This window comes from Wyeomyia smithii, chromosome 1, assembly GCF_029784165.1.
Source record: "Wyeomyia smithii strain HCP4-BCI-WySm-NY-G18 chromosome 1, ASM2978416v1, whole genome shotgun sequence".
NCBI lineage: Eukaryota > Metazoa > Arthropoda > Insecta > Diptera > Culicidae > Wyeomyia > Wyeomyia smithii.
The window spans coordinates 62,428,592-62,441,843 of record NC_073694.1 but is presented as its reverse complement, the minus strand read 5'-3'; the positions used below and the strand labels follow the sequence as shown (position 1 = coordinate 62,441,843).

The following is a 13,252-nucleotide window of genomic DNA, read 5'->3' as shown; positions in this document are numbered from 1 at the left end:
TTTACCAATGTTTTACAACAGACTAACAGACGTAACACTGAAACCTAGCTCTATCGCCACAAAAAAACGTTCATTTCAAATTTTCAACCGAATAACAGTCATCGCGCGAAAACGTCGTCTGGGGCGCTGTCATGCAATCTCATACATATTTTGTAGTTCCCCATTTGACACATGCATTAACGCTGGCGCTGATGTCTAAATACATGACGCAGCGCGAATACTACAGCAGATGGTGCTAATGTTACTAACGTAAAGTACTGGAATCATCCAAACGATGATTTTATTGAAATTTTGTTCGACGTGTTATGCCTGTTAGTCTGTGGTTTTACTATCTATTTCAGTGTTCTGTTGTGTACTTTCGATCAAAAATTAGTTTCACTGCAGCTAATGTGTGTAAATCGATTGAGAAGAAAAATAATACTTACATAGAAAAAGACACAATTATGGGTAACTTTTGACATTCAAGATCATTTAGTCTTTAAAATCATCATAACCCATCACATAAGTTATTTTATTGTTGTAAAAGCTTGATAATAAATTTATTTATTTTGTATTCATGCATTACCATGCAAAAGTAATGAAAATAGCCAAAATATGAACTTATTCACAATTGTGCACCGCGAAAAGTGACACTGCTATACACTGCACCGAGCAGAATTATTATTTTTAGTGACATTTGCAAATTCAAATCATTTCAATTGTATAAATAACTGAGTGCAAAAAAACAGGGCCAATGAAAATTGTTCAGTTTCGTGAGAATAGACATACTTTCGTGAAAGTGACCCATAATTGTACCTGACCCATGAATGTGAAGGTACTGTACGTCAAAATAGACTGTGAACAACTCCAAAGTCTGAAATTCTACAAGGCCACTGCCAGAGAGGCTGTCCCCAGGAAATTTAATTTCTCGTCACAAACAAGGCAATCGATTCGAAACTGCAGAGGGAAAAGTGCCTGCAGTAACGACTCCTTCCGGTTATTAAGACTTACAAAGGTCCGGTGAAGTTTTAGTTGGCAAGCCTGTACTGTTAAATGGTGCTTCAAGAGCATGAAATCTAAAAAACTAGGGCAGACTGTTTACATCTCAGGTTTAAAGGGCTTTTGTTTATCAACATGTTCAATGTGAGCTTCATAACCAATGTTCGGTAGTTTTTTTCAAGAGGTTTGGCAGTTTCCGACTAAAAATACTTTCCTGCACCATTAAAAAAAACGGAACACCATTTCAAAAGGCATTCGCTCGTTGACGGGTATCTACTTTACTTTACAACCCAAAAGCACGTATTTTTACCTATTTTTCACTAATAATGTGGACAAATGTTTTCTCCTTCCTCTCCTAAATATAGCTCATTTCTTTGACGATACCGTAAAAATGGAGTCAATTACATTGAAAAAGACCTTTTTCCTTCCGATTCCGGCCAATTGTCAATCGGAAATTGAAGAAGAGTGCCAAAGTGATTCGGGGTGCTGCAGATATAAGGAATACATACACGATTGAAATGGCCGCTGAGGTTAATCAACAGAAAGTCCAGAGTTTGAAGACGGCTATCCGGGAAATAAGTAAGAAATTCATCAAAACTACCAATAACGGAATTTTTTTTTGAATAGATTCTTGAATAATCTGCATTATTAGATATGAAACACTATCCAATTCCGAGGCAGAAGTAATTTTGTGATTTTGGATTCTAAATCAATCAAGCTTTATACAATGCATATGACTTCCGTTTACCCATTGATATTTTTTTACCGCATTTAATTTGGATTCCCACTATACCGGCGTTTGTCAATTTCGAATCACCATCAGGGCCGTTGCCTCGTCAATGCGAGAAAAAAACGCTCCGCTGAACTTTGGAACCCCATGAGATACAGTAAACTGGTACTGGCAGATCCGGTATGGTATTTGATTAAACATTGTAATTATACATATGTGTATATGTATTTCATTGTCACTGATAGCCTAGTTGTAGAATTACGCTCTGCTTTTACTAGTTTGCTCCTGAAAAAATCACTTTTTGTTGTGCGTCGGAGGTCATCACCACGTTAAGGTAGTCTTCCAGTTAAGTAGGTTTAAATTTCTTAATGAACAAACCCTAGCGATTCCAAACTTCCAGACCAAAAAAATACAATCGATTTACTGGTTAAAAAACTAACACTATAGTTTATGTCAATTAGACGAAACCTATGGACAAAATTCTCGACGAATGGCTGACGTCAAAATGCAATCAATTCCTGCCACAGTGTCGGACTACAATCTCTACTGACGATGACGAAAGAACCGCGTGCGCACATCGCCTTCACCGGGTCGTAACAGAACAACCGGCAGCGCACTGTAAGAAACTTCGTAATCACCGCTGATAAGGCGCGAGGAGCGGATTGTAGTTCTATGTGCAACCAAAAAGCGCGTGTTGTTTAATGTTTTGCCACTGGCGTAATATATTTTTCTAACATAGTCTAGTCTAATATAAATAAGAAAGTTTGCATTGATACGGCGATTACTGATACACACTGCTGGCGGAAGGGTTCGGAGTTAGACTTTTTAGTGAAGTACGGTCTCCAAGGGCTTTGGGTAATTTTTACATTTTTCCTCGGTGAAAAGACTATCCGAGTTGCTCGTTACCGGAATGTTGTAATTCGGACAAAGTCGAATCTTCATCTGATGCTCCAGAGACTGCAAGATGATGTACTCGATGTAGACGCGTGGTGAGCTGAGGATTCGCCAGGTCAAGGGATTCAGGAAACTGGTGTTATATTCCCAGCTGACAGTCAGTTTACGTGGCTTTCCGACGCTGCCTCCTGGGAGAACACGAGTGTAGTTTCTACCCGGTTCATACAATCTGAAACAACAAAAGAACTGTTAAGACTATTCAACAAGCAACTGATCAAGGATGCTTACTCTGATTCGGTGGAGAAAGCCATCTTCTCTGAACGTTCGCCTCTATTACCAAAGATGTTCAAGTGGAAGCGACCAATTTCACCACCATGCAAGACGCTTTCCTCGGTGCCGGAAACCTTGATCTGTACCTTGTAGTGAATTCTGCAGAACGGTTCCGACGGCTTCGTCATCAAGTAAGCCTGGATATCTCGACTACCAATCAGTTGATTAGTTTTCATCATCCTGCGGTAACTTCCGAAGCTTTTAAACCCAAAGGTGAAGCACATGTGACCGTCCCGATCACATTCCAAGCAATCACCAGCCAGGAACTTCTCATAACTCTCACAAGTAATCGCCGTGAAGGGACACTTGCTCTGGATGCTCTCGATGAAATAATCTACCGATCGCACGTGACTACAGCTGAAGAACTGATACATGCTGGAAATAAATGAACCATCCTTGCGCTTCCAAAAAGTCTGCTCACAGCCCGGTTGATTGAAGCCCCCGTTGGGGTAAAAATCCAAATGCCCTATTGGCTCATACAATCCGAGACCAATTTTCGGCACAAATGGCGTGGCGTCACTGTGAATCACATCCACGAATTTGGCGTCCGTGGTGTCCAACCGTACAATAGGATCAGTTTCCGTAAACGCCAACTCTGCCGGATCTAAACCGGTAATGCGACCGAGCATCAGTTTAAAGTCTTTTTGCAAGAAATAACCGGTGTATCCGGAAAGATGTGCCCCCAGCGAGTGACCGATCATATGAACGTTATCTAAATTTTTGAGCTTTAGCACATCCTGTAAAAAATAAAAAAACAACCACGGGTGTTAGAGTTAATAACATCTCAACGAAAAAAAAATACTAACAAAGATCATGTGTATCACATGCGCCGTAATTGCGCCAACAAGACGAATATTGGCACTCGCTTGGTTGTACGGGGGACTCGAACCACCACCCCAGTCGATCACGATACACGTTGCCGTTCCTTCCTCGTCCTGATCGAGCAGCGAGTTGATCATCTGCTCGACCCATTTTGCCTTGCCGGACTGCAGGAAACCATGCGTCACAAAATAAATTCGACCGGTCGGGTTGATGCCGATGTCGGGCAGCTCGTCCGGGTTGTCCAGATTGATGAACTTCGGAATGGAGCGTGTCTGTTTGTTGAACACCGGGAAGCGCACATTTATCTTTTCCGGTGGCTCCGGATACAGTGCAATTGGGCGCCGCTCACCTGTCCAGGGCCCGGTGATTTCGAAACAGCCGTACACACCGTAGCAAACCTTGTTGGTTGGGTCTGTCGATGAGAAAATGATAGAGACGTATTTTAAATGTTTTTGTGAACAAAAGAAAGAGACAAAGAATGTAAAGCATAAAGCGAGAATCATTTTTTTTTTACTCATCATCGCGTAAGATTATTTGAATTATTAATTAAAAAACGTTTGTCAATAGTGCAATTGGGTCCCAAAGTTTTTTAAGGTTTTCAGATTTTCATATATCAGCTGAAAGAGAGCAATTTTCTGAGCAAAACGTGGTTTTTAAGAAATGTTAATCGTTGTCCCTCGGTTTTTAAGAGAAGAATGAAAACCTGCTCGAAATTCTATAAATGACAGTTCTCCCATACAGTGTGAAGTGTCATTTAAGACATTCTGAGCAATTTTTTATTCTTCATATGAAAATCGAGGGAAAACGATAAACTTTATTTAAAACATTCACATTTCGCTCAGAAAACTAAAATGATATATAAAAACTGGTATAGCTTCAGGACCCAATTGGTGCACAACGCTCAATCAATTAGTACATTATGACTCACACTCATTAGTTTCGCAAGCCGATAGCTCATTGAAGGGGCACAATTCTGAACAACTTTGTATGATGGGCTAGAAGTCTTGAAGGCAACATTGTCGAAGAGAATTACACTCGTACTCGAACACCGTAGCCGTGAGAGCAATTCCAGCAAATTATCGCGATCGTGATAGTTATTATGAGCGCGAGTGATTATTTGCAGTATTGTTTTTTACTGCGCATAAATGCGTTTTTTTTTTCTAGTCCAATTGTTTCTTCCTCTCCACTACGCTGTCACTTTTAAGTTTTTAGGCTAATTTGAAATCTTTTTTCATAAACATTGTGTTGACTCTTTGAGGAACTCACAAGTAAGCTGTGAACTGAATTTAAAACCAGTTTTGTCTTATATCTCATTTTAGCTGAATTTTGAATCAATTTCTGCTTTGCCATTTGCATTTGGGAACGTTCTACAACAATTAGCATGAGTTGGCAGTACTCAGACAGAGATAGTCGGAGAGAATGTTGTAAGCCGAAAAAAACAGTCAAAATCTAGGCCAAACGAACAAGAAAGATAACACCATATTGAGAGGTACTGCAACAGGAAGGTGTTTATTTTTATACGATCGTCTAGTTAGCAATAGAACTAACAATAATATGAGAATACTTCAAATGACATTAACACGGTGATTTTCAACCGGAGGTTCACAAACCTTTTTTATGGTTGAACAAAATAATTATCAATGATGGTGGTATGTATCGTCATTACGAGTCCAATGAAAAAGTTAGTTATGGGTATTCATGTCGCGCTCGTAAACAAATACCCAGCCGTAAAAATACTCACCTCCATTGACGAGTAATGGAAGATACACAGTTTACGGCTCGGTATTCATATACGAGCTCGATGTGAAGACCCCTAGTAATTTTAGTATATGTCCAGCCGAAGCTAGGACAGAAAAAGTTAGTCAACATTACGCATTGAGCAGAGATTTGACACCTCTGACATGTACAACCCAGTTGCCAAATTGGCGGTTTTTCATCGCCTATTTCTCTCTCTCTCTCCCAAGTATAAATGACAGTTCTAGTAGAAGGTATGCTACATTTTTGTCTATCCACGCACACAAACAAATCTCGTTATGAAAATGTTTGCGTTTTGTATGGAATCCGGAACATTTTTGGGAATTTCTCGTTTCAAATTGTTTTATATTTGATTTTTTTGGTTGGAGAGTGAATCTCCAGTTGAAACACACTAGAAATTGATATTATATGAGATTTAGTGTGAAAAATGGCGACAATATGTCGAAATAAAATATATAAAAATGCTATATTGGAGCATAATCTTAGTCATTGTCCTAGCTCATGACTTTTGTTACTGTATGAAACAAAAGCGGCTCTATTCAGAGTCGCTATTAGAGTACAAGAAAAAAACGGAAAGTGCGAAAAGTTTCATTAAGCAGACAGTATGTGCAGTAGGAAAAGCAAAAAATAAGCGAATTGGAAATATAATACAGATTTCCACAACCTATATCGTATCACACTCCACATTCTATTGCTCATCCCTAACTACACACACAGAAGAGTCAGCTGATGATTACCGCCAAAAAAATTACAGGCAAAACTTTGAAAAACAGCATGTTTTACCTAAACCACAGCATGTTTATGTATTTCTCTCAAATAAAACATGTTTCAACATCATTTCTATAACTTTCCAGGAAAGTATGTTTCATAAGTTTAGTTTAAAATGCATAATCATTTTAAATCTTATACAAAATTAGAAAAAGCTCATAACGCTCACTAATACTAATGCATCGACGTGAATAGCATACCTTCTAGAATTGTCATTTATACTTCTCTCTCTCTCCCTCTCTCTCTCTCTCTCTCTCTGAGTATTTCTAAGCTGAATGATGTTCATTTTCACCTGTTCCTCTTGTTAGAATTATAATCACTGTATATTTTGCTAGTCTGGTAGAGTGGATTAGGAAACCAATCAAATCTGTCAAAACGGGAACCGGGTCAATGAAGTTTCTATCCAATTAGAATAAAAGAAAGGTGGGGAGGAAACTGACTAACAATTGCACGCACCCCTCCGCTCGTCCCCCTCTGTCCACAGTTGATGCCGTATAGTGACGTAGCTATTTGGGTTTACCATTGATTTCGTCTAGTTGTTTACTTTTGAAGCATTCACTAATACAAGAAAAATGCGCTCTCCTCCTCACCTCTCTTTTATACTCATTGGCTTCTATCCTACTCCCTATTGTTTTGACAGTTTAAATTGGTTTCCGAATCCACTCCGCCAGACTAGTAAAATAGACAGTGAAAATAGTTAGTATTATGCAAAGGTAGCGCAGCCCTATCTCAACTCTATACGGTTGACAGTTGGCAACATATCGAGGGTATAATTTGAAGGAATGACAGATGCCCAGCAAATATTCCACATACCTGCCACTTCAGTCAAAAAGACTCTTTACTCTTTTAAATAATACAAATAATAGCCTGCTGTTATCCCCCCATTTTTGACGTCTTACGGCAACATATGTAGGCGTACAAATTCAAAAACCAAAAACAATGAGAGCGTCATGAAAATTGTAAACTTTCAAATCTTTGAGACTTAGTCAGTTTCCAACCGATTTACTTCATTCTTAACAGCAATCGACGGCCAACAGAAAGGTGTTGGGCTATATAAAAGCCTGCTTCTGCTCTGTTGGGCTAAATAAAAGCCTACTTCTGCTCAAACCAATCATTTTACTAATGGATAGTGGAAAGAACGGTCCCCAACTAGTAGCTCATAGCAGCAGCGGATGGTAATATCGGTAACGGCAGCGGTATATTCGATCACTGTTTCAAGTGGATAATTTACTGGGAACTGAATCAACCAGCCGCAAGCGGAGCTACAGTAGGTAGCGATCTGAGCACCTTCCACAGTGCTAGATTTTGGATCTCCTTTCTGTGTGGGAAGCACCATCGACGCGCAGGCATATCCTCAATTTTGTGGAAACTAACATCAACCGTTCTTTTAAGGACGAACACATATTTTCAATTGGAGTAGAAAAAATAAGAGTTCCACAACTGAGTACCTGCTACGGTAATCGTGAGTTTACTATCAAGAAACGGAGTGCTACTTACTCCTAGAGATTGTAATATCACAAAGTGTTTTCGAAGTAATTGCTTTTAATAAAACTGCTCCCATTATGGTGCTATACAACAACAGTAATAGTCTACTATGAAAAAAAAACTGTAACTTTTTTGTTTCGCTTGGAATTGAAAGCTGTCTTCAGCAAAGTTATAGATAATTTCATTAGAAACAACTTTGCTAACTAGGCTTTCTTTATGTAGACTTTGAGAAAACAACAATGTCCGTAAATTGAGTTTCTGCTGTGTGAATTATTGTTAAAATTGCTTATATATTTTGAACCCGAAAAAATCTCAGCACTATGCATAAAATTTTTAAAAAATTATAAGGCCTAAAATGTACTTAAAGGAGTTGTATGGGAAAATCAAATTTTTTGATAAAAAAAGATTGCATATAGTAAAAGTAAGTACTAGAAAGTTGGAATAATATAAAAACAGCGTAACTAATAGCAGTTTTTCCGGTCATTAAGTAAATTGCTCGTGGAAATTTCGATATTACTACCACTACCATTACTTGCCATCTCTTAGAATTGAACATTTGTAGAGCAACATTTCAAAAGGATCTATCTGCTTTGATCGATTTTTTTATCGATCGATTTCTTTCAACCGCCACGGCTTATTAAACACGTTTCATGATATGTCCTTTACACCATTTGATAGCGGAGAATCTAAACTAGCTTTTTAAATAAAAACCACGTTGGGTGTAGTTACTTTTGCTGAACTATTAAACAAATGAAAAGTCAATCAAGAAAATCGATGAAAGTAGATAGATCCTGTCAAAAGGATTGTTACTCTACATTTTTTCGGGTGTCCCATTAAACCTTGAAATTAAATCATGTACTTATTTTTTGTAAATGCTTGTGTCTTGAGTTAATAATTGAAAAACGTGTAATATGTATGACAATTCCGGAAATGACAATCGACTGTCATATGTAAATTTTATTACATTGTTACTATTTTCGTTCTTGGTCTCAACTGTCTTTTGAAAGTATTTTTTAATTTTTGTGCTAAATTTAAATAATTTTTTTCTTGGATTAGAAAAGGTTTAAACCGGTTCGAGGAAATTTTCGATTTTTTGCTTACCTTCAGATGCATTAACTTTCTATTTAAAATGTTTTCAGTCAGTTTGCTTCTCGGAGTTTGTTGGAAAAATGTTCTTCTTGCAGCTTCTACAGGAGCTTCCTGTCATATAAGCTAACTTTTGAATCCTTGTTATATTTTTGATCTCTTCGAGTGGTTTTCAACTATTTTAGAAATCAATTTTTATTTCGGCCATTTCTTTATTTTAGAAGCACTTTTCAGGATTTTTGAACCATATTTTGGCTATTTCCTGTTTGGCCTCCAATTCTATTTTGCTAAAGGTCGTTTTAGAGTGACTTTTGGAGTTTATTGTGTTGTTTTTCTGGCGTTGTGATTCGTATTATTCAACGCATAACTAGTGATTATACCTCTTTCTGTTTCTTCTGGACTATGAAGACGTTTGCAAGTATTGAAATCTAAATACTTTAGTGGTTTCAAAAAATTTTGCACCAACTAACGTGAGATCAATATTCCAGCTTTTTTTGACAAAAAAGGACAAAAAATTCCAGTAACATTTTAAATCATTGTGTTTGCAAACTATTCCATCCTCTTAACCATTCACAGCAGAATTTGAAAGCAATATCTGCTTCACCCTTTCCTGATCTCTTGGAGCGGGGTGAAACCGCTTAAGCCTGAATTTTGAAAGAATTCTCTTTATTTATAGCTCTTCTGGTCTAGGATGTGGATTTGAACTGAATTTGTATTTTTTTTCTTTATTGCTCACATGTTATGTATTTTCTAATTTAAAAAAGTGAAGCCAGGAAAAAATACAAAACCAGCACTAGAAGCAGATTATATATTCTAATAATATCTCATAGGGTGGTGAAAATAAATCAGCCGACAAATCGCAATCGAAGTAAAGTTAAACTTGAACACAAAAAAAAAACAGTTTTTGATTCAAAAATTTGCTTGCTTCTTCTCCTTGTTCAGATGTTTAGCGAAATGGTTATCAAGCCTAGAGCTATTGGAGATTTAGAGGACAGCAAGATTATCCCCTAAAAAGAAGGTTAACGCCCGAACAAAACCCTCTCTGTTTTATAAACCGTTATATTTGATAGCAGTGGATTGCGTGGTTCTGCTTATATAAAAAGCTAAATTACGATTCTAATCTTGCTTAATCCATTTAAAAGTTTGACTATGTACTCCTTTATTTGGTGTAGTAGACATAGCCATATTTGACCAGATAAGGATCCATGTGAGGATGGCATACATTCCCCATCAGGTGAATCAACATAAATATTTATTTCTATATATAGTGCATGTTGTTCATTTCTAAAAATATGTCCTATGCCTTCAATGCAGTTTAGAACTGAATGCCTCGGGGTGAATTGAAATTACTTTGATTGGAAATGTCAACTCATGATAACGCCCTTCGACTCTCAAGTAGTAAATTTAAAGGTGAGTTGGATTAGTATACTCAAATATTATTTCAATATTACTTTCCAAGTAGCGAACTATTTTTGCGTTTCTATAAGCAGACATAGGTTTGGAGCACTTTAAGGGAGTACATTTTATTAATCACTTGAACACAGTTTGAAATGTCTTGATTTTTATGTTTCTCATACCGAGGATATAATTCATCAGAACACGAGTTCATTGTCACTTCCTTTGACAAAAAACTATAGATATATAGATTTGACTCCTACAAACGGTTCTTATATTCATCCAAGATCAATGTCTTATTATATAATCATTTCACATAGGCTAGGATGAGACCAATATACAAAAAATAGAAAACAGCACGCAATTTTGATAGAAAATAATCTTTACCGGCTCGATACTCTTCATTAAATACGACACTCGGTGTCATCAGGCTGTCGTTCTGCTTGTGGTTGGTGAAATACATCATCGTATAAAACAATACGGTACCGTTTGAGAAATTCATTTTTCAACGGTTCACATCGACAGAACACTACCAATCGCCAAAAAATATTTCTTATCAATAGCTGCGTCGGTAGAAATTTGCACACTTTCTCGTACTCCAAACGTCGTTCGGTAATCAGCTTAAGCTCAGCTCAATCCTTTATCGTTCAAATTTCAATCAGAATTTACTACTCTGTGTTATTCTAGTTCACATTTGTAGATTAGCAAGCACGATCCAGCTTCAAACCGGCACGTTTTCAATTATGGAAAAGTTTAGGGATCACCTGAATACACTCTTTTGTTCATACAACACAATTAACGGGTGACTGCACTCACTTCCCTGTTGGCGATCTGCCCAAATCATAAAGACGGTTTTCACTTGTCAAAAGAATTATTTCTTGTTCGCTTTCTCAAGAACCTCACTCGGCTGAAGATGATAAATGACTGACTGGTGGAATTTTAAAAGTACTAGCTTTTAATAGTAGACGCTGGACTCCGCCTCCGCCGGCCTATCGCACCCCGGTGTACGTTTCGTACTACATGATCATTCACAGCTTGAAAGAGCGCGAAGCGCCTAGAATAGCGCCGCTGTGGGATTCGATGGAGGCGCCAGGCTGTGGTTCTAGTGAACCTGCTGTGTGTGCGGTATGCTTAAGTGCACAAGAGAAGAGCATTGAGTGAATTCGATGAACGACGTTGTACGAAAAGGGCCGCATTAAGACGTATTTTGTTTTGAATCTCACCAACCGATCATTTCTTCGAACAAAAATGTAAATGATTTGCGATCGTTCAGAAGAATTAACTATATTATTTAATCATTATATGCTCGACGGGGTACCCAGTTACCAAGGACGAAATTTCATAGTTCACTTCAATCAATAGTAATGAACATCAATTTGTGATAAAATTAATTTTTATATAGCAGCAGGGCGGTCAATGAGGGGAGGGGGGGGGGAATTAAACTTTTTACCCCTCATGTGCCATACGAGGTACAGAACTTATCTATTCTACCGCTTGACTTCGTCGTTGGACTAAGTCCAGTAAGCGATAGTATTCAAAATTTAGAATCCAGTAGACTTACGGGGTACTCGGCTACCCACAAATTGTCATGTCTCTTGAAAAATAAATCACTTTCTTACCTGAAATCATATAATAACCAATTTCCAGTCACAATTTAGACTTGCGGTTCAATTCATCTCTAGAGAATATGTTTTGAAAAAGTGGATTTTCTCATATAAAATCATATGGAAGCTTTAAAAATCGGGCGCATAAATATAGTTCCACCGATTGATTTGAAAAATTACACAGCTGTTATAGGACCCATAAGGAACACGAAAAGTGCATGGGGGCTAACATTTAGTTTCTGTCCCACCCTAATGGGCATATTGTATTCATGACACTTCTGCATAAACTGACGAACCGCGAGTATCTGATCCGTAGTGGCGCAGGCATTCATGAATCCATATTCCATATTGCTTTTGATTTTCCTGTCTATAGATGATTCGTCGAATGATACCTTGAGATGTAATCACGCAATTCCCCTCTCCATTCCTAGTTCAGCTCCTGTGGGATATGTAGTCATTTCAGAACTTATCTTATTCTGCCGCTCCATTTCGTCGTTGGACCGAGTCCAGTAAGGGATAGTATTCCAAATTTTGAATCCAGTAGACTTAGGGCATCTTCAGCGGTGGTCTATTTTTGAAACAAATTTATATTAGATTTACGAAACCTGGATAGAACCAGCTAATATAGACCAACTTTTCGTTCTCCGCACCGGTGTTGTATATCTTGTTGTTTTAAACCGCTGACATCTGTCACACTGTCAACAATTCAATACCCCATGTTATCAGTTTATGAGACTTGAATTGAAAAGCACTCAATATTTAACAAACGGAAATTCGATAATTTTTACGCACATTAAACGATTACTTTGGCAACAACAAGACTTTATGGATTTGACGGTTTGACCCGAGCGTTTGAGACATTTCTCAGGATGGATTGGTAGGATCGAAAAATTTCTGCTACAAGTAGGGCTTCGGAGGATAGCGAAAAATATTTGATCGCGTAGATGTTCATCTTCCGTTCTCGTCCCATCAATCTTTCAAAATCTTGCAGTTCTACAAACGTTGGTTGGGTTTTGAGGATATTAAAACAAGCTTGGGGTGGCATTGCGCAGCTCGATTCGAACGATTTTCGCTATTTTCGAGTAGGTCACATACTGCCAGTTATGCTTCAAGCTCAAAAGGAGCTGTTATTGTCATTTGTCCTGCGGCTCATCTAACCCGCAAAGTTGAAAAAATAGGAAAACGAAACATAACGCCCTCAGCGCTCATTTAGTTTTGTTCGAGTTGCTCGAAATGAAATGCGCAATGTCACCCCAGCATTTTGAACGTTTTCCGTTCAGTGTCTTCGAGGAACATTTTTCTGGCCTCTCAAGGTCTCCTCTAGTCCCACTACAATTAAGGCGATTAACAAATAGCCAACATATTTGTCATTCTGGTAGTTGATGGTTGCAAACCAACTAGTTGA

The 13,252-nt window shown here is 37.9% G+C and overlaps 1 protein-coding gene across 2 annotated transcripts; it reads right to left on the bottom strand.

The window, feature by feature from the left end:
- Positions 1-2,423: 2,423 nt before the first annotated feature.
- LOC129717895 (pancreatic lipase-related protein 2-like) lies at positions 2,424-11,208 on the bottom strand. 2 transcript variants are annotated; one of them, XM_055668162.1, is made up of 4 exons: positions 11,060-11,208; positions 3,739-4,166; positions 2,891-3,669; positions 2,424-2,831 (listed from the first exon to the last, which is right to left on the bottom strand). In XM_055668162.1, the coding sequence occupies exons 1-4, from the start codon at positions 11,085-11,087 to the stop codon at positions 2,534-2,536; spliced, it is 1,533 nt and encodes a 510-aa protein (XP_055524137.1). In that variant the 5' UTR covers positions 11,088-11,208; the 3' UTR covers positions 2,424-2,533. The 2 variants fall into 2 exon arrangements, with proteins under 2 accessions (XP_055524137.1, XP_055524136.1); XM_055668161.1 differs by having other exon boundaries at positions 10,631-11,184.
- Between the last annotated feature and the right edge of the window lie 2,044 nt (positions 11,209-13,252).